This window comes from Suricata suricatta, chromosome 10 (genome assembly GCF_006229205.1).
Source record: "Suricata suricatta isolate VVHF042 chromosome 10, meerkat_22Aug2017_6uvM2_HiC, whole genome shotgun sequence".
NCBI classification, from domain to species: domain Eukaryota; kingdom Metazoa; phylum Chordata; class Mammalia; order Carnivora; family Herpestidae; genus Suricata; species Suricata suricatta.
In genome coordinates, this window is record NC_043709.1 from 10,574,830 (window position 1) to 10,594,076 (window position 19,247).

Sequence of the window (19,247 nt, forward strand, 5' to 3'; positions counted from 1 at the left end):
CTTGGATGGTCCAAGCCAGCCTCTGGCCAATCAAAAAGCTTCTCTTTTCACAGCTTCTCGCTGGAGGAGGTTGGAGTTTCATTTCCCTGAACTTTCCGGCGGCGCGGGGGCGGGAGGTGGAAATGATTGACATCTCCAGTAGCCATCATCAAGCGAGGTAAGCATGAAGGGCAGACACCACTAAGAATTGTCTGGCCGAGGATAGCTATGAGCCCCGCCCAATCCTCCCATTGGCCTTCGAGAGCCTTAGGGGTGGGAGCTTTGGCGGCAGCCAATGGAGAGTCAGCGAGGAGGAGGAGGAGGCGGAGGCGGGGCAGGATGGTCTCGGTTGCCCGGTGAGCGCGTCTGGTGCCGTGTTGGGTCTGGGGTCGGATACCTGCCCCTTACGCTTCCCGATCTCCGTTGCCAGGGGCTAGGCTGGGAACGGGAGCCGCGTCGCCACGCTCGCACCTTCCAGGCTGCCTCCGGAGGCTTGGAGCCGGCCCCATCTGGCGCTCCTCTGCGCCTCCGCCCCGCCCCGCCCCTCTCGCCCTATTATAGCCGCCCTCAGCCCAGAGGGTCCAGGCCCCATTGTCCCTGTCCCCACCGCGGCCCCAGGCCCCTTGAGTGTCTGCCGTCCCCACGTCCCTTCCCAGACAGGCCCCCTCAACGCCTCTAGCAGCCGCTCTTACCCTCTCTGTTCCGCGGAGGTGGTTGGTTACCATGGTGAAGCTGGCGGCCAAATGCATCCTGGCAGGTGAGTTGGAAATTTGGTCTCCAGAGTCCAGAGACTTCGTAAGTTATTGAGAGTTTTCGTTCACGTAAATTGCCTACCCTCTTTCCCTTTCTCTTTTCCAAAGGCGAGTTAACGCAATTACTGTTAGAGTAAATTCTGTTAGGGGTGAAAGAATGATCTTCCAGAGCACATTTGTAGCTCCAGCAGATATCCTGTTCCATGTCATAACCTGAGACCTACTTCGCCAGTTTAAGCTATATGCAGGAGGAGTAGACTCATTTAAAAAAAAATTAGGCTAAGCACACCATAAGTCTTCATCCAAACCATGGGCTGTATCCCAATGTTAGACTTTAGGTAGTCAGTAGTTGTGGGATTTTTTTTTTCCTGACCCCACCCCCTCTGATAGCACGGATAGCAAACTGTAATGTACAGTAGACCAGAGTGTGCAAAAGGGCCATGTGTGTTGTCTTTAAGAGCCAGACTTCCCATGCTGCTCTACACTCAGGGGGTCATAAATGTTGAATCCCCCAAAGGCAGGAATCTTTGCTTTGGTGACTCATACGTCCCAAGCATCCTGAGCATCCGGAACAATATCTGGAAACCAGGAGGCACTCAGTAACTGTTTGTGGATGAATGACAATGCAGCATCCATATTTGTATTGTTTCCTTTGTATGTCTGCACATTTAGGAAAATATTTGCCTGGATTTTCACCTGGGGTGTCAAACATACATGTGCTTTACTGAGTCCCTAGGGAATGCCAGACATTTGTGCTTTGTTCAGCCTCCTCCCCTTGGCACAGTGGGGTAGGTGCTGTATTGTTCTGATCTTACTGAGGCACCGAGAGGTCAAGTCTCTTGCCCAGGGTCACCCCCTCATGAAGGAAAGTCATGGGTAGGATTTCAGACCTCCAAACCTGCCCAGCTGCAAAACTCTTCACTTATGTTACCATTGAACTCTGAGGTCTCTCCAGGGTTCCCTGACCAGCTCAGGAAAGAAATGGTAAGAAATGGTATAAAGGAGAAAAAACCATCCTCTTTTGATTCCTTTCTTCCAGACTGAAATTGGTGATGTTTTTAATGGCTTTTCTAATTAGAAAAGAAAAGGGTCACACAGAAAGATGCCTGACAATAGTAACTCAGATCCTACTGGAGCAAAAATTTCATGGTTCTCCAGAGAGGTCTCTAGTTTCCAGAATGCCAGGGGAGGCAGTATTGTGTCACAAAAGTAGTTCTGGCTGTCCCTTTGAAGGGCTGTGTCATCTTGGGCACGGCATCTCTCTAAGCCTGAGTTTCCGTGCAGGTAAGGTAAGAACGTGTTTATTTCCTGACGTATAGTTTTTTAAATGGGCTTCTCTGACTGTCGTTTCTCTTCTTTCTGTTTTAATTCAACTTCTGTCGTGGGACTAACATACTGAGCACCTTCTGTGTGCCAACACTGTACCTGAACCCTTCACACAGGGATCTCACTGAGTCCTCACAAGAACCCTGTGGGATCAGTATGCTTGTCATCCTCATTTACAGACAGGGCATCTGAGGCCCAGAGAGGCTAAGACACTTGCCCTGGGTCACACAGCTGGATACAGTAGAGCTGGCCTCCAGACCCCGGCGATCTAATTTCCAGGGCTACCGTCTTCAAGCCTCAATTCTAGACTCTTTGCCCCTCTTTACACTCAGCCCCTCGGGTAGCGTTTCACCTGATTTCAGCCGCTGCCTGAGTGATTCTTAAACTCCAATCTCATCTTCAATGCCAGCCTCCTTTCAGGGCCTCAAGGCATTTCCTCTTGGAAGTTTCCAGGAACCAAAAGACAGCAGCATAGCGAATCAGGCCCCCCTCATCCCCCACGCACCAAATTCTCCTTCTCTACACTGCCCCCACCACATACACCCCCCTCACTGGTTTTATTTTTCCTCTCCCCTCCCAGGCCTACTATTTAAATGCAGTTTACCTTTTTTTTCCCTCTCTCTCTCATAACTAGTCATTGAGGGACCTGATATTTGACATGCAAGCACTTTTATTCATTCAACAGATATTTATTGAGCACTTACGCATGAGTCATCATGTAAGGTACAGTGGGAACGCAGGTAAACGGCGCCTGCACTCACCGAGCACTGAGGTGTGCCGAAAACTTTATAATCAAGCAAACACAAATAGAGTGCCGTGTGTGTTCCAGATTCCAGAGAAATCCCTCAAAGCACAGCTGCTAGCTCTTCTGGCTCAGATGAGGAGACGTTACAGCCCTTGACACACATCTGTTTTATTGACCCAAAAATCACTTAAAGTTACTTAATAGACGTCAAGCACTACCCGTATTAGCTCATTGAATCCTCATAACAATTCTACGAGATAGGTACTCTTCTTGCCATTTTGCAGAAACAGCAACTGAGGCCCAGAGAGATGGCTGACCCAAGGTCACACAGCTAGCAAGGGGTGGAGCTGCGGTGTGTGTCCTGAGTACTTGGGTGGGGACTGTAATAGTGCCTCACCAGAAGGTGGCTCTGACGTCTCGTGCTACCAGCAGTGAGCCCCACAGATGAGGTCAAGAGGGAGAGATGACCTTCAGAGGCTGTGGCAGAAGGACACTGTTTTGAACCTCGTCTGGCAGAGAATTCGGACTTGGACAGGGAGTCCTGGAAGGTTACCTTGGAGGGATTCTCCAAGATCAAGAGAGCCCAGATTTGGCATAAGGGGTAGTCAGAGAGCAGGTGGGAGGTGGATTCGGGGTTGACCATGGAGAGGGGTACACAGTAGAAGGAATCATTGGTGGGTTTTGTGTGAAAGCATGACAGGATGCCACACTGTCCTAGAAAGTTCCATCTGTTAGGGTTGACAGGGTGGGTGGGCAGAGAGGAAAATGAAAAGCAGAGCAGGCCAGGTGGGGAGAGCTTTGGGCAAGACCGGTCAAGAAAACAGAAAAGACATGAAGCGTTTTCAATATATGGAACTGGTTTGGTGGGGGTCAGAGAACTGGAAAGAAGAGAACATTGAGATGACACAGTGGGGGTAGATAGAGGCTGGGTTGTCAGAGGCCTGAGGAAGAGCCCCACAGAGCTGGGGTCCAGACCCCTGAAGAGGAGGGGGCGCTGCTCTGCTGGGGTGGCACCCCAAGAATTGAGTCACCAGCACGCGATGCCTCCTGTGCCACAGACCGCTAGGACCTGTCTCCCACTGGCAGGGAGGTTGGCCCAGTGTTCAGGGCAAGACATGCCCAAAGCCATTCCAGACCATCCTGAGGGGCTGGGGTCTGAGACAAAAAGCAAAACTGACGGTGGGTATTGCAGCAGTGAGGGTTTCCTGCAGGGTCTCAATCAGACAGGGGTCTGGAACGATGAAGGGACAAGAAGGCAGCACCAAGAGCAGCTGCAGGAAGGCACCCGCCCCAAGGCTGGGGTAGCAGAGAAGCAGACCGATTGTCAGAAGCTCAGGAACGCCCTGGGGAGCCGAGATGCAGATCTCTGAGAAGAGGGCACTGCCCCCCAGTGCTGGCATCTCTGAGCAGGAGTAATAAGGAGGGTCCGGTAATAACCTGGAGGGACGTAACTACCTACTGGCGGAGTGAAGGCCATTGCCGGCGTACTGCTAAGAGAGACAGCAGGCACATGGGAAAGGGGCAAGTCCACCCCCACCCCTCCCTCACCAGTCTTTCTCTAGAACGTGCACTGGCAGAGCTGGACAGGAAGCCCCTGGCAAAGGAGACACCTGCTTGCAGAGTCCCAGCCCCCACCTCACGAGGTGGGACACAGAGCCCAGGCTGAGGTCCAAGATAACTAGTGCGCTGTCAGCAGGGGTGACCAAGGCAATGCGGGCTTGGGATCCAGCAGAGGACATTAGGAGCGAGAAAGAGATGGCAATCACAGGTGACCGGGTACAGCTGGGAGGCGTGAGCAAATGGTCACGTGGGCAGGAATGAGTTAGGTGAGCAAGACCCCTTGGGACCTGGCTGTGTGACACGAGCCTGGCTGTCAACAAATAGATTGGCTGAAGGCCCAACATTCCAGTGGAAACATCCACAGGTTGTTGGAGCTAGAGACCAAGTGAGGGAGAGAGAAGCGGCAGGGGAAAGAGAGGAAATGGGACAGACTGCTGGGAGCAGACGACCAAGGAGAGACCCACAGGAGTGCCCACGTTCAGAGGCAGGAGAACCAGGCCGGTGTGAGGACCCTGGGGCCACGGGGCCCTGGAGGGAGGGAGCTGCTTCGGGCTGACTCATCCTTCAGAGACCAAGAAGTGTGAGAGCTGAGAAAAAGCCCTTGGACTTGGGAATGACCTTGCATGGTGCCTTTGCCAGCGTCACCCTCTCTGTCAAGCGGTGTCCCACTCTGCCGTCCTGTGGCTCAGCCAACCCCCGCCCCCCCCCCCCGCCCCGGGAAGCCTGCGTTGCTGCTGCCAAAACCGCTCATTCATTTCTTTCCTCGACGCGCCCTCAGACGCTTTGGTTCTCAGCTTGCGCTGTTTGCCTTTGCACTTGTCACCGTGTTGCTCTGCAAATGCGTTTATCAGTTACTTCCCTTCCTTGTGCCTGATCTCTCCTCAGCCAGCACTCGAGGTTTCCCATAGTGTGGGTGACTCTGACTGACAGTCGGAAGGAAGATTTATGAAATTAACTAGAACAAATGTGTGGGGGATTTCACGAGCAGGAAGAGCCAATTTCCAACTGGATTCAGAAGCAAAATTGGGAGTCGGGCGGGTGGAGACAACCAGAGTGCCAGAGGGGAAGTGGTGTGCTCTGTTTGGAGATGGCTGGGTACCTGGCCACCATGCAGCCTGTGGTCGCCCCTCACGTCAGGCAAGCCTTCGTCAACGGAGGCCCACAGGGGCAGTGTTAGAAATGGATCAGGAGTGTTCCTGAGCTCCAGGAGAGGAGTGGGGTCCGGCAGAGAGAGTGGGCTATAGGAATCCTGTGCCGGTTTCCCAGCTTCCTTGGAGCCTTGGAATCTTCATCTGTCAGATGAGGTTGACAGTGGTCACAGTAGGGGGCGGGGACCGGGAAGGAGGGAACAGGGCCATGGGAATGGCTCCCTTCTGAGATGCACTCAGCCCTGGACGAGTGCACAGGAGGTGAAACGCCACCAGTAGGCAAGTCATTGCCTCGCAAGAGAAAATTATAGGTGGGAGAAGTCAAAACTGTACAGTGAACAGAGCATCAGGCTGTGCAGAAGTCAAGAGGCACACACGGAAGCTGACCGTAAAACAGCGGAGGTGAGGTGCTCACACCACAGGGCACAAGTCACAGGGATGTGAGCATAGGGGTGGTTTCGTGGAGGAGCCGGGGCCCCGGGTGATGGAAGGAGAATCTGTAACCCTCGTGGCCCAGAGGACCTCGCAGATGAGAACAGGCTGGCATCGCCGGAGGCAGAGCAGGGGGGGGGGGTGACAGGGGAATTAAGGGTGGGCATGGAGAGCTTGCAGCCTCCTTGGGGCATGGGGGAGAGCCTCCTGATTCAATTGCTTCCCATCATCTTGCAAAAGGTCCAGATCTCAGGCTGAAACTATGCCACACACCTTTAGTTTGGATACCAATGTATGGGACTGTTGACCCACCAAGGAAGATAAAGGCAGGGGGAGGGTGGGAAGCGAGCTTGGAGGAAATGGTGGCTGTTGTAGATGGACATGGAGAGGCCCCGGGATAGATGGATCCAGAGTGGCCTCAGGCCCCCCAAGGCGGGAATGGAATGTGTCACTTGGGAATGGATTTCAGGTTGGCGGATGCAGCAGCTGACTCCGTGCTTCCTGTAAATGCGGAACCCCTTCCAACTCCCACCACCACTCCCCCCCGCCCAAAGAAGCATGCAGGGTCCTAAGTGTGGGAGCTCTGAACTCAAATTGGTTCCACTAGGCAGGTGAGCCTATGAGACTGAGCCCTTTACCTTCAAGACTTCAAAGTACATTCAAGTTTGAAAGTGACAGTTTTTCCCCATGGGGTGTGTGCACTGGAAGAGTGTGTCAGTTCTGTTTCTAGCGCTCTGAAGCCCTCCTTAAGCTGTTACCTTCTGGGTCAGTTCTTTGGGATGAAAGGATTACCCTTGAAGAAATGCAACCGGGCTTTGAAGATTGGTGTCCTGGACCCTGTGGCGCTACCAGCCACCTCCCAAGTCCCCGTGAGAGTCAAGTACATTTATTTTCCCTGACAACTCATTGAAGTTTCTGGTTCCTAACCAGCATTCCGGAGCTTGGGATTCTCAAGTCAGAGCAGGACGGAAATGATGCCTTTCTTCTACTCCGACCTCACAGGAGACCCGGCAGTGGGCAAGACTGCCCTGGCGCAGATCTTCCGCAGCGACGGGGCCCATTTCCAGAAGAACTACACCCTGGTGAGACAGGGGAGTTGCAGGCTGGATGAGGCTTGAAGAGAAATGATCGGGGGCGCCTGGGTGGCCCAGTTGGCTGAGCGCCCACCTCTTGATTTCAACTCAAGTCATGAGCTCACGATTCTGTGAGTTCGAGCCCCACATCGGGCTCTGTGCTGACGGTGTGGACCCTGCGTGGGATTTTCTCACTCTCTTTCTCGCTCTCTGCCCCTCCCCCGCTTGCGTTGTCTCTGTTTCTCTCAAAGTAAGTGGAGATCACTTTTCCACAAGCCACAGGGCGTGAGGCCGCCTGTGGTGCAGACCAGCCAGTGGGCGGCTTGGGGGCCATATACCCTCCTTGTGAGCAGGGAGTGGGATGAGCCCCGTTGGTCCCATCTGACTTCCGCTCCAGTGAATCCAGAACACGGCACTTCTGCCTCCTGGGCATCAAATGTTCATCTCGTCTGTAACACGCCTCTTGGGAGCCTCTGACGCGCATATTCTTGGTTTTCCTCGGCAGACGACAGGGGTGGATTTGGTGGTGAAGACGGTGCCAGTCCCCGACACGGGGGACAGCGTGGTAAGTAGTGCCCTTGACCCGAGACAGCTCAGGCCTCCTCCAGCTGGGCCCAGAGTCCCTGTGCTCACTGTTTTCCTCCCTGAGAGGGATCCTGTACTTGGCCTTGGCCTTGGCTTGTCTGAGCACTTGGGAAGAGTCACTGATATAGGATGCAGAAGGGGAAGTGGGGAGACTGGGGTACGGGCCCTGCCCTCACAGAACTTACTATACATCAGGGTCCTTAACCCGGGTCCCTCTATGGGACTCCGCAGCCCTGGAAACTGAATCGTGAGGCATTATGTTTGTCCGTACTTCCCTGGAGGGAAGGTTCAAGAATCAGTGCCTTCCGCGGGGCACCTGGGTGGCTTAGGCGGTTAAGCATCTGACTTCCGCTCAGGTCATGATCTCACGGTTTGCGGGTTCGGGCCCCGCAATGGGCTCTGTGCTGACAGCTGGGAGCCTGGAGCCTGCTTCAGAATCTGTGTCTCCCTCTCTCTCTGCCCCTCCCCTGCTGCTGCTTAGTCTCTCTATCTCTCTCAAATATAAACGTTAACAAAAATTAAGAAAAAAAAAGCATCACCACCTTCTTAAAGAGATCCATGAGAAAACACAACTTCAGGCACCCCCAGGGCAGTGAGAAGGGGTACAATGCTGAAGGTCAGCGCGTGCCGGGGTCAGAAGCTGGGGGAGAGGGGACAGGGCATCGGTGCCCGCGGGAGCCACAGGGGGAGACCTCCCAGAGCCCCAGCAGCATCGGGGAGGGGCTCTGGCACGGGCTGGCTGAGGTTTGGTCCAGGGCAGGAAGGCTCCTCCTGCATGTCTTCTGTCTGAGTCCCCCCATCCGGGACCGACGGCAGGCTGTCCTAATTTACCCGCCTTCTCCGGGCCTACTCGATGACCTGCTTTAAAGAGGAATTGGTTTAAGATCTGAAAATCAATTCGGTTAACAAAGTGCAGCGTGACCTTTTGGAAACCAGAGCGCTTGTCAGCCTGTTTAGCCTTCTGTTCTGCCAGGCGGAGGTCAGCCCGTTCCTGGTATTTTTGCACTCGGGGTCAGGAGAGGTGAGCTGTGCTGCGCAGAAAGTGCTAGCTACACTGCCTCTCCCGGGCCCTCCAGGTCTTTCCTTTCCCCATCCTCCTCCTCGCGCCCTGGGGAAGAGACACAGGCGCCGTGGAAAGGGGTGTGCATCCCCACGAAGCCGGGTCTGCAGGGAGCTGAGTGTCGTCTCGGGGACTTGTGGCCAGTGAGTTCCCTACTACATGCAGACTTCCTTTCCTGGGACTTGCCTTTCTTGGTTTCTAGGAACTCTTCATTTTTGACTCTGCCGGCAAGGAGCTGTTTTCAGAAATGCTGGATAAATTGGCAAGTAGCATGTGATCTCTTCCCTTACCACCACTGCTGCCACCTTCCACCCAAAGTATACCCCTTTGCTGCTTTCTAGCAACGTCACCCCGACCTGGCTGCCCAGAGAAGCTACCCAGGCAGAGTTCTTTAAGGGCCATCCCCCGCCCAGCCTTGGGATGTGCGGCTTCTGGGCTCATGCATGTGACTCCCCCTCCCCCAGTGCTGGAGTGGCCAGGTTCAGAATGTGCTGGAGCCGTGTGACTCAGTCCCCACAGCACTCCCGGCCCCCCTTCTTTAACAGCCCCCCCCTCCACCGGGAGCAAATATTCCCTTCTCCTTGCAGCAAGAGGCTCACCTTCCCGGCCTGGTCCCAGGGCCCAGTGTCCGAGGTTGGCTCTGGGCCCTGTGCCTGCTGCCACCCTGCTCTTGTCGTGCCCACCCAGCCATCCTCCAGGATCCCACTTGCTATACCTTCCAAGGTAACAGTTCTGCTAATCTGGGCCAGTGAGCTGATTAGAAGGCGTGAGCCCTCCCTAGCCCTCCCCTGCCTTTCCAAGAACAGCCACATTTTAATAGAAATCATGTTCCGCCCCTTTTTTGTTGTCTAAAAGACAGAGATCTCGTGATTGTCATTTCTCATGAGCTTGGCTTCATGCATCAATCCCTGGTGTTTGCAGTGTGCCTGCTGGGTGCACGGCCTCGCCCCCAGGTGCTGGCCTGCAGGGCAGAAGGGAAGGTGTGTCTGGGCAAGTCAGGGCCACCGGGTACCGACCGGCTCATGCCCTGACTCAGGGCTCCCTCCCAGGCCCATCCCGGGTCGCCCCACTGAGGCCTAGAAGAAGGAGGTGTCTCCCACGTGCACCAAAGGGGAGATGGAGCATGAGTCCCGGAGTCTGTCTGCAGGGCGAAAGCATGAGGGGCCCATCAGCTCCGTCAAAGTGGCAGCGCAGCCTTTGGATGGAGTGAGCCCTCGAGAGCCAGTCCTGGGCTGGCCTTCTGAGGACACCTGGAGGGGGAAAGGATTCTTCCCCACCCCGTGGGGGTTACTGACACACCAGAAATAACCAGGCTCTAACGGTGCAGGACAGGGGTCTCCAGAGACTGGGGCACGGCGAGCGATTCATGCACCAGGACGGGGATCACAGCCTGGGCACTCGGGGCTGCCCTGTGCCCTCATGCCAGGCCGCAGGACATCCCAGGACTCTGAGCAGCCCCTGAGGGCCACAGGCCTCGAGGGCACGGCGCTGGTTCTTAATTGGGACAGGGAGCCCTGTCTTGTTGTTGGTCTGATTTGGATTAGGGTGACGCGCTGCAGGAGAAGCAGAAAGTGCCCCTTGCATTTTGAAAAGCCAGCCCTTATTAAGAAGGTGCAGGTGAACGAGCTTCCCATGGCTGGCTAATGGAAGAAAGGATGCCTATGAGGCCTGCAAAGCAGGAAAACATAACTTGCATGAGAGCAGGTGAAGGAGACAAAGAATGAATGAAGCATTTCTGGGCAGAAGCATTTCTGGGCAGAAAAATGCCTTAGCCCTACCCCAGTCTCTAAAGCATGTCTGATCTGGGCAAGTCTGTTCCCCTCTCTGAGCCTAGTGTCTTTGGCAAGGCAGTAGGGATACTGAGGCCGGCCCCGCAGGGTCAGGAGGCTTCTCAACCATGTGCAGAACGTGCCCAGCAGGCAGCCTGGCACAGACGTGAGCCCCTGCCCTCCATTCGTTCCTTTGGGTGAATTGTTTTCTTCCACTCAGCTCCTGCGGGTTGGCTCAGTTTCCTGACTGTCATCCCTATTAGAGGTCCCCCCCACCCCCAGATCTTCTCCCTGCCTGGAAATCGCTTTCACCGCTACTGACACGCGCTCATTCCGTCCGTCCCGCACAGTGGGAGAGTCCCAACGTCTTGTGCCTCGTCTATGACGTGACCAACGAGCAGTCTTTCGCCAACTGTGGCAAGTGGCTGGAGAAGGCCCGGTCCCAGGCCTCAGGCACCTCCCTCCCAGGTAGGTTTTTGAGCAGCACCTCTGTCCCCTTAGGTTCCTGAGTGCAAGGTCATTGCAGAGGTGGCTGCTGCCCCTGGCTTCGAGTATGGTGGTCTGGATCGTACAGTGGCTCTGCCTCTTAGCAGAGTCACCCCTCACCTCCGCGAGTCTGTAAAATGGGCAGATGACGCCCTCCCTCCCCCTTCCCCCCACCTGGTTTGCAAGGTGAGAGAGGAGACTTGATATGGGGAAGGCGCAGTGACATGAATGAGTTTTTATTTCTGAGAGCTGGCCCTGGGGATGAATCCCTCATTTTCTCCTGTATGTGGGGTGCAAGTAAACATTCAAGTCCTATTGTCACTTCTGAATGCTTTAAATCAGTTTATTTTTCATCCCTATGTGAGATCAACAAATTCCCCTCATTAGAGACCAGCGAAAGCGATCTCCAGAGACGGGCTCAGAATTAGTTGCAGCTGATGCAGCTGGGAACAGAACTAAATTACCTCTGAGTCCCTGACTCGGAGCCCAGTCCTTAGATTAGTATTAATGACCATTGTTAACGTTTGCTCTGTGTGCTAGTAATGATCACAAACGCTCACATAAATTTGGCCCTCGCCTTGCAACCTTAAGGAGACGAGGCAGACAGGTCTGCAGGAAGTCTAGAAAAAGGGCTGAGCAAAAGCTGTGTGTGAAAAGCGACCCCTCCCCCCCACTCCTGCAGCCCTCAGGGGCCGGCCTGAAGTCTTTCTCCCTGTGCCCACCACCTCCAATCAGGCAGCCTCTCCCAATGCTTTATACCCCTCAAAATTTGTGTGCTTTGCTCTTTTATCTCTCTGGCTGCCCCCCTCCCTGGGCTGCCACAGTTCAGTGTGATGGTTCAGTTGTTTCTTTCGAGCAGGTGTGCTAGTGGGGAACAAGACAGACCTGGCCGGCAGACGGGTGGTGGACTCGGCGCAGGCCCGAGCGTGGGCCCTGGGCCAAGGCCTGGAATGTTTTGAAACCTCCGTGGTAAGTACCCCCGCTGCTCCATGGCCAAGTCTGGAGTGGGCCTCTGCCGGGGCGGGGGAGGCGGGGGGGGGGGGGGGGGGGGGGGGGGGGGGGGGGGGGGGGGGGGGGGGGGGGGGGGGGGGGGAGGGCGGCTTCCCACATGACCTCACAGGCGGTCGAGTCCATTCTCCGCCCTGTGCAGGTTCTGATTTGGAACTGATGGTCCCATTCCTAGTACAGGATCTTTTCTCAACAGGGCCAGAGCCGCGCGTGCGCTGTAGTAAAGCAGACCGGTCGGCCCTGGAAATCAGTTATATCTCAATTAATAAGAAACCCAAGTGCATTGGGTTCGATCGCAGCGACCCTTGGCATTTGCGTGAGACGGTACAGATGACAGTGCTGCCCAGACGGTATTTCATGGTCCTCGTGGGACCGTGGGCCTGGGAGCTGGTCCCGTTATCCTCACTCCCGAGCCGAGGAGGTGAAGGGACTTGCCCAAGGTCACGAGACGGGGAAAGCGTTCGGCCGGGGCTACGAGCCACGTCTCCCCATCCCACCTTGCCGCAGCCACAGGGGGGACTCCAGGCCACAAAGGATTCTTCTGGAGTCAGCAGGAGCCCTTGTGAAACGGGACAGCTGCCTGAGGGACCTGCCAGCATCCTCGGCGCTGGGGGACCCCCTTCCTCTATTGGAGACTTTTGAAGTCCCAGCCTCCCAGCAGCCAGGGCTCAGGCATGAGACCCGGGCTGCACCAGTGAGACTTTATGGAAGGGGGTGCAGTGACAGCTTGCCCTTGCAGGAATGGCCCAGGGACATCCATTTCAGAGGCAGCAGGGACCCCGGCGGTGGCTGCGGTGCCCCTCTGCACGGCTGTCGGGAGACTCGCCAGGCCCCGCACGGTTGTCCCTTGGGCCTCATTCCCGGCCTTGTGCGTCCAGGGCCTGGTTCTCTGGCCCCCACAGGAGTCAGCGGGCAAGTTCATTCCTAGCCTGGAGGCTATGGGCACTTTTGCTGTCGCGGTTACAAACCTTGGCAAATGCTGCTGTTGAGTTGCCGTGCGGATGTGAACCTTTTACACCCCCCCACCCCGCCCCCCATCAGCCTGCTTCCTTGGAAAGTGTGGCAGGTAAAGGCAAATGGTGTGCATCCGCAGGCCCCTGGGCTCGTTCGTTCATTTGTTGGTGCCTCAGGCTCCTCGCCTGTAAAATGGGGATAATAAAATATATTCCTCGTTAAGTGACAAACAGGAGAGTCAAGTCAGATGGGGAATACGAAAACACTGGCCCAGTTACGTAGCATACACTCAGTAAGCGCTCGCTTTTTTACACGGAACTCTTGTCCCTAGTGGTCTTCTGTAGACTGATGTTACCTCAAATTGTTGTATTCCTAGATTCTACAAAGATAAATGTGCCTCTTGCCTTCTGACCCGATGAATGAAACTCAAACGTGTGGGCTTTTTAGTTATAGGGGGTGTCTCATCTTTTGTGCTGCACACCCTTGAGCCAAGGGGTACGCTGTGCCCCCCACATCAAGCCATACATTAAAACCTTGGATTACGAGGAACTTGTCCTGTGAATGTTCTGCAAAACGAACAAACTTTTTTTTTCTTTTTCTTTTTAGTTTATTTCTTTTGAGAGAAACAGAGACCGCGCAAGCAGGGGTGGGGAGAGAGAGGTGGGGAGAGAGAGAACCCCAAGCAGGCTCTGCATGGTCAGTACAGAGCCCAACATGGGACCCAAACTTGCAAAACTGTGAGATCGCGACCTGAGCTGAAGCTGAGACTCAGATGCTTAACCACCTGAGCCTCCCAGGCGCCCCGAGCAAACACTTCTAGGGACTTTTAACTTGATAAACGGGTGATGTCTTGCGATCTGTGTAGGACGGGATGCCAAATGTCACGTGATCCCAGCTGAGCCAGTGGTTCTTGAAATTTGCTTGATGTAGGAGTGTTTGGGCGATGAGCATGTTTCCAGCGTCTGAGTATTCCGTCTGCCCCCATCCACACTTGTGAAATGGCCTCCCCACCCGAGTACCCCATGGTCCCCGAACTCTTGGTGGGGCTCAAGCCTTAACAGCCCCCCCCAACATGACAGCCGTCCCAGACCACTGGGCTGTGGGTTTAAACTCTGTGTAGGTGTGTGTTGCTTCGCTCTCTGATCGTGTGGGTATAAATTATACTTGAGGAGGCCACAGCTAAGCACTTGGCATTAACTGTGTGAGTTAACTAGTCCCCCGAGCTGATGCCAGCAGAAGTACCACGCAGCTCAGCTACGAAAGCTGTAATTAAAAAGGAAATACAAGCCGGTGCTGCTTGAGACGCGGCCGAGCCCTGGCAGCTAGAGCCCGTCTCCGCCCTCCTTACCTCACGCGGCAGCGACGTCCTGCAGGCCCAAAGGAGGGACCCCCGAGGTGGCCTGACTCTTTCTTCGTTTCTCATTCCGTCTGCAGAACTTACCCATCTCTTTTTTTTTTAAGTTTATTTTATTTTGTGAGAGACAGAGAAAGCGCCAGTGGAGGGGGAGCAAAGAGAGAGAGAGAGTCATAAGCAGGTTCCACGCCAACAGCGCAGAGCCCGACGCGGGGCTCGAACCCACAAACCGTGAGATCACGACCTGAGCGGGAGCCGAGAGCTGAATGCTTAGCCAACTGAGCCACCCAGGCGCCCCAGAACTTACTCATCTTAGAACTGGAACTTGGCGCCTTCAATCCACCTTCACCCGTTTCCCCCACCGCCCCTGGCAACCCCCCTCTCCCATCTACTTTGTGCTTCCATGACTTCAGTTTCTTTAGATTCCGAGTGTAAGCGAGAAGGTGCAGTGTCTGTCTTTCTCTGTCTGCCTCCTTTCACTTAGCATCATGCCCTCAAGGTTCAGCCACGTCCTCCCAGAGAACAGGATTTCCTGCCCCTTCGTGGCTAATATTCCATCATGCACATACCCAGACCACGGTGCCTTTATTTCATCTGTTGGTGGGCGCTTGAGTTGTTTCCGTACCTGGGCTGTTATGGATGGTGCGCAGCGAGCATGAGGGTGCAGACGTCTCTTCGAGGTAGTGATTTCATTGCCTTTGGGTATTTACGCAGAGGCGGGATTGTTGGGTCATCGGGTAGTTTTGTGTTCAACAATTTGCGGAACCTTCGCACCTTTTCCAGAGTGGCTGCACCAGTTTGCATTCCTACCAGCAGTGCAACGGGGTCCTTTCTCTCCACGTCCTTGTCCTCAGTGGCACCTGCCATCTCTTATCTTTCGGGTAACAGCATCCCAAGAGGTGTGAGGTGATATCTGATCGTGGTTTTGATTTGCATTTCCCTGCGGGTGAGTGGTGTCTAGCACGCCTTCATGTACTGGTTGGCGACTTGAGTATACTTTGTGGAAAAACGTCTGTTAGCTCCTCTCCCCATTTTTTAAGTTAGATCATTTATGTTATTCCTATTGAGTCATCCAAGTTCCTTATACATTTTGGGTATTAACCCCTTATCAGATGTGAGGTTTGCAAATATTTTCTCCCATGCCATAGGTTGCCCTTTCGTTGTTTTTGTTTTGTTTTAGTGTTTATTTATTTTTGAGACACAGAAAGACAGCACGAGCAGGGGAGGGGCAGGGAGAGAGGGAGACACAGAATCCGAAGCAGGCTCCAGGCTCTGAGCTGTCAGTACAGAACCCAACGTGGGGCTCGAACCCACGAACCGTGAGATCATGACCTGAGCCGAAGTCGGATGCCCCTACCCTTCCGTTTTGTTGTTTCTTTGGCTGGGCAGAAGCTTTTTAGTTTGATGTAGTCCCATTTATTGATTTTTGCTTCTGTGGCGTGTGGTTTGCCCCTATATCCATAAAATCATTGCCAAGTTCCATGTCCAAGAGCCTTTTCCCAATGTTTTCTTCTATGATTTTTATGGTTTTATGTCTTAAGTTCAAGCCCTGAATCCATTCTGAGTTACTTTCTGTGAACGGTGTAAAAGTTTCGTTCTCTTGCATGTGAATATCTGGTTTTCCCAGCATCATTTATCACAGAGACCATCTTTCTCCATCGAATACTCTTGGCTCCCTTGTCAAATATGTTGCCCGTGTGTGCAGGGGTTTGTCTGTGGGATCTCGATTCTGTCCCGTGGGTCCTTGTGTCTGTTTTTATGGCAAGACCATACCGTTTTGATTACTGTGGCTTTATAATGTAGTTTGAAATCAGGACACTTTGACACCTCCAACTTTGTTGTTCAATCCTAGGATTGCTTTGGCCATTTGGGGTCTTTCGTGATTCCTTCTAGACTTTCTGACACCCCTCAAGATTAGACATTTTTAACCAGAAAATTAAGAAGCATTATTTTAAGCAAGTTAAAATATAAAAATATAAAGTGTCCAGCAGCGTAGGACAGTATGAAACGCAAAGCAAGTTCACGAAGGTTCCCCTCCTTCCTGAGGAGGGCTTCTCTTGCGGGAAGGTGGGGGAGGGAACTGACGTTTGTCAAGTGCCTGCCAGGGGCTCGGTGTTGGCACACATTATCCGCGGAAACTTCTAGAAGTCCTAGCAGAGGGTCACTGCTTCCCGTCTCACAGATGCCACACAGACTCTGAAAGGCCGTGGAGCTCTCCCAGCATATGAGCAGTCAAACCAGGACTAGAATGCAGGCCCATCTAGCTTGAGAACCTTCTAGAAGGACAGAACCAACTTTGGGACTCTCAGGGGCCAAACTGCAGGCCAGATTGAGCACTGGTCTGAGAGCCTGTCCTAAGGATCTTTCACACGAAGCGGATGTCCTGTGTGGTATGCCAGTGACGTTGATTAGTTAACAGAAGGATTCCAGGATTCCTGTCCTTGGCGCACCCTCCTGATGCAATCGGAAAACGGTTCTGCTTACATCCTGACTTCAGGAGTGCTCCCTGGTACAGACCGAGGCTCCTCTCCCTGTATTCCTCCACTCTTTATGTTGCGTTGTCCCCCAGGTTTTTTAAATTCATTTGGAAATCCCTGTGTGAGTCCTGCTTCGGCCTCATTCTCTCGCCACTTGTTACCTAACTATGCTTTCAGCCAGTGCAACATTTTACTGTTTGACGTTGGTGCTGCCCAGGGCGCTGTGCTCTGTGCCTTGCAGGTGTGACTGAGTTCCTTCTCTCCTGTCCAACTGGAGGCTGCTGGTCCCTGACGGTGGCGGGCTTAGTGCCCCCACCCCATGTCTGCTCCTGACCAGCCTGTCTCCTTCCCCTTGGGATGTCCCTTGCTAGAAATCCCAGGTGACATACTTCGTGAGATCTGTCACCCCAGCTGGTGGAGCAGAAAGTTGGAGAGTTCAAATCCTCAGCCCGGCTCTGCACGCACCGGCTCCGCCACCACACCCGTGGGCCGCAGACCGCACCCCTGCAAGACGAGGGCAGTGGGCCCGATGACTCCCGAACGTTCTTCAGTTTGGAAATCCTTCCCTTTCGTTGGGGACATATCATTGCCTCTTGTCAAGCCTGCACCTGGGCCATTTGCCCAAGATTGTGTGAAAACCAGTTCCCTTGTGTCCACAGCTTAAGCTTCTGCCGCAGAAGGAGCCGGCTCTTCCTTCTGGCCACTTATTTTGAAAAAAAATAAAATCAGTAAGTGAAAGACACCCACGGGCACACAGAGTGAGAGAGCAATAGCTTGGTGGAGCAGCTGCCCTGCTCTTCCCCCCAGAGCTCCTCCGTGCTCCCCCTGGAGAGCCGGCTCTCCTCCCCCACTTCCTGGAGAGAAAACCGAGGGCCACTTCTGGAACTTTTCTCATCTCTCCGAGAACAAAAAGTCCTCTGGGCACCCTTAGTCACAAAACACTCGTTTCAGTGATGAGCACGCACAGTGCTGGGTGACCGAAGGCCCCTAATGACTTAGCGTCCTCACCTCCTGCCACACGGGAAGCCAGGCCGGTGGGCGGAGGTCCTGCACCTGCACTTGCTGCTTGCGGGAGAGGCGGCCCTGCCGGGACCTGCTGCGGCCCCTCTGGGCTTGCTGGGGGTCACAGGCGGGCACCCCGCTGGCAGAGCCCCTCCCCCGCAGATCCCAGGCGACCCCTCCTCGCCCCGCCTGCTCTCCCTGGCTCCCTGGCCCTCTGTTCTTGTTGGGGCCATTGCCCTCCTGGAGCGTGTCCCTGGGGGGTGGGGGGGTCACTTCAAGGCCATGCCAGGCTGGCTCCCCGCTGGGCTGCCGCTGGTCCAGGGCAGGGCTGCTGCGACCATCTCCCAGCTGGGCCGTCAAAGCAGTCAGCCCCGGGCAGATCTTGATGCTCCCAAGGCCTGGGTCCAGCACTGGCCTGAGCCCCGAGGCCTCAGGCTCTCTCTGGGAGCCTCCCGCTGGGCTCGGGGTGAGGGAGAGGTACCCCAGGGGTCAGTGCCACAGCCTTGCCTGACTCGAGGTGACTGGGCGTCCTTGCCGTTACGTTGCTTTGGCCTTTGGTGCCCCAGTCAAACCCAAGGAAGGGAGAGTCATTCCAATCTCCTCCCATCACACACGTGGTGAGCGTGGCCATAAGTACAGGCTCTAGACACATCTAGGTGCAGACCAAGCTTCACCGCTGACGGGTGTGTGGCTTTTGGCACGTTACCTTAACCATCCGACGTCTCTGTGTCTTTGAGGGGACAGGCAGCAATGTGAGGTCGGAGCGAGTGAGTGCCGGAGCGAGTGAGTGCCGGCCCCCAGTCTCGATGATCTTGTAACAGCCCCGGCTTCTTCAACTTGTCTCTGCAGAAGGAGATGGAGAACTACGAAGCCCCCTTCCACTGCCTGGCCAAGCAGTTCCACCACCTGTACCGCGAGAAGGTGGAGGTGTTCCACGCGCTGCTGTGAGGCGCCGGGTGGGCTGCGCCTCACCAGGCGCCGGGGCCCCTCCTCGGGGATGAGGTCCAGAACCTCACGATGGCTTTAAATAAAATAAGATGCAGAAGCAGCCGCTCATTTGTTCTTGGCCAGGGCAGCCACAGTTCCTTCATGGTCTTTAGCTGCTGGGTCCCCAGGCAGCCTGGGGAGGGGCGCTCAGAACCTTAGCGGCCCCACACTCAGCAGAATCGGTGGTCCTGCCCACCCTGGAGGGTCTGCACTGAGCACGGCCCACAATGGGACGTCAGCTGGGTACGGGCCACAGGTGGAGGGGCCGGTGGCTGTCTTGGTCTCACAGATTCACTTCGCTGCCTGTTGGGCCGTCTGGACCCCTGAGCTCCCCTTGCAGGGGCTGCTGTCGCTGCCCAGACAGTGCCCGCTGCCAGCCCCCTCAGGGCCCTTGCCTTCCCCGGCTGCCGGGAACCCTGAGTGCCCGGGGAGCCGAGAACCAGGCCACCTTCCCTTACTGAGCCACCGCTCGGAGCCGGGCGGCTGTCAGAATTCTTTGTGCTAAGCTTGACTCTCTTCCATCCTGTGCCTGCTGCCAGATTAATCTTCC

The 19,247-nt window shown here is 54.9% G+C and overlaps 1 protein-coding gene across 8 annotated transcripts; it reads left to right on the forward strand.

Annotated features, from left to right (window-relative positions):
- The first annotated feature begins 275 nt into the window (after nucleotides 1–275).
- Nucleotides 276–18,758, forward strand: IFT27 (intraflagellar transport 27). Of its 8 annotated transcripts, XM_029955052.1 has the most exons (9): nucleotides 276–335; nucleotides 636–736; nucleotides 6,873–7,024; nucleotides 7,521–7,580; nucleotides 8,863–8,922; nucleotides 10,780–10,897; nucleotides 11,775–11,884; nucleotides 12,120–12,273; nucleotides 13,254–13,422. In XM_029955052.1, exons 1-8 carry the CDS (start codon nucleotides 319–321, stop codon nucleotides 12,255–12,257), a joined length of 756 nt encoding a protein of 251 aa, XP_029810912.1. In that variant the 5' UTR covers nucleotides 276–318; the 3' UTR covers nucleotides 12,258–12,273; nucleotides 13,254–13,422. The 8 variants fall into 8 exon arrangements, with proteins under 8 accessions (XP_029810912.1, XP_029810913.1, XP_029810916.1 ...); XM_029955053.1 differs by lacking the exons at nucleotides 12,120–12,273; nucleotides 13,254–13,422 and adding an exon at nucleotides 18,560–18,758; XM_029955056.1 differs by lacking the exons at nucleotides 12,120–12,273; nucleotides 13,254–13,422 and adding an exon at nucleotides 17,368–17,436.
- The last annotated feature ends 489 nt before the right edge of the window (nucleotides 18,759–19,247 follow it).

Bases quoted from the DNA above. Each gene is read 5' to 3' on its own strand.
- IFT27 (XM_029955052.1), top strand. The intron at 8,923-10,779 runs GCAAGTAGCATG...CGTCCCGCACAG, and splicing joins CAGAAATGCTGGATAAATTG to TGGGAGAGTCCCAACGTCTT. The intron at 11,885-12,119 runs GTAAGTACCCCC...TTTTCTCAACAG, and splicing joins AATGTTTTGAAACCTCCGTG to GGCCAGAGCCGCGCGTGCGC.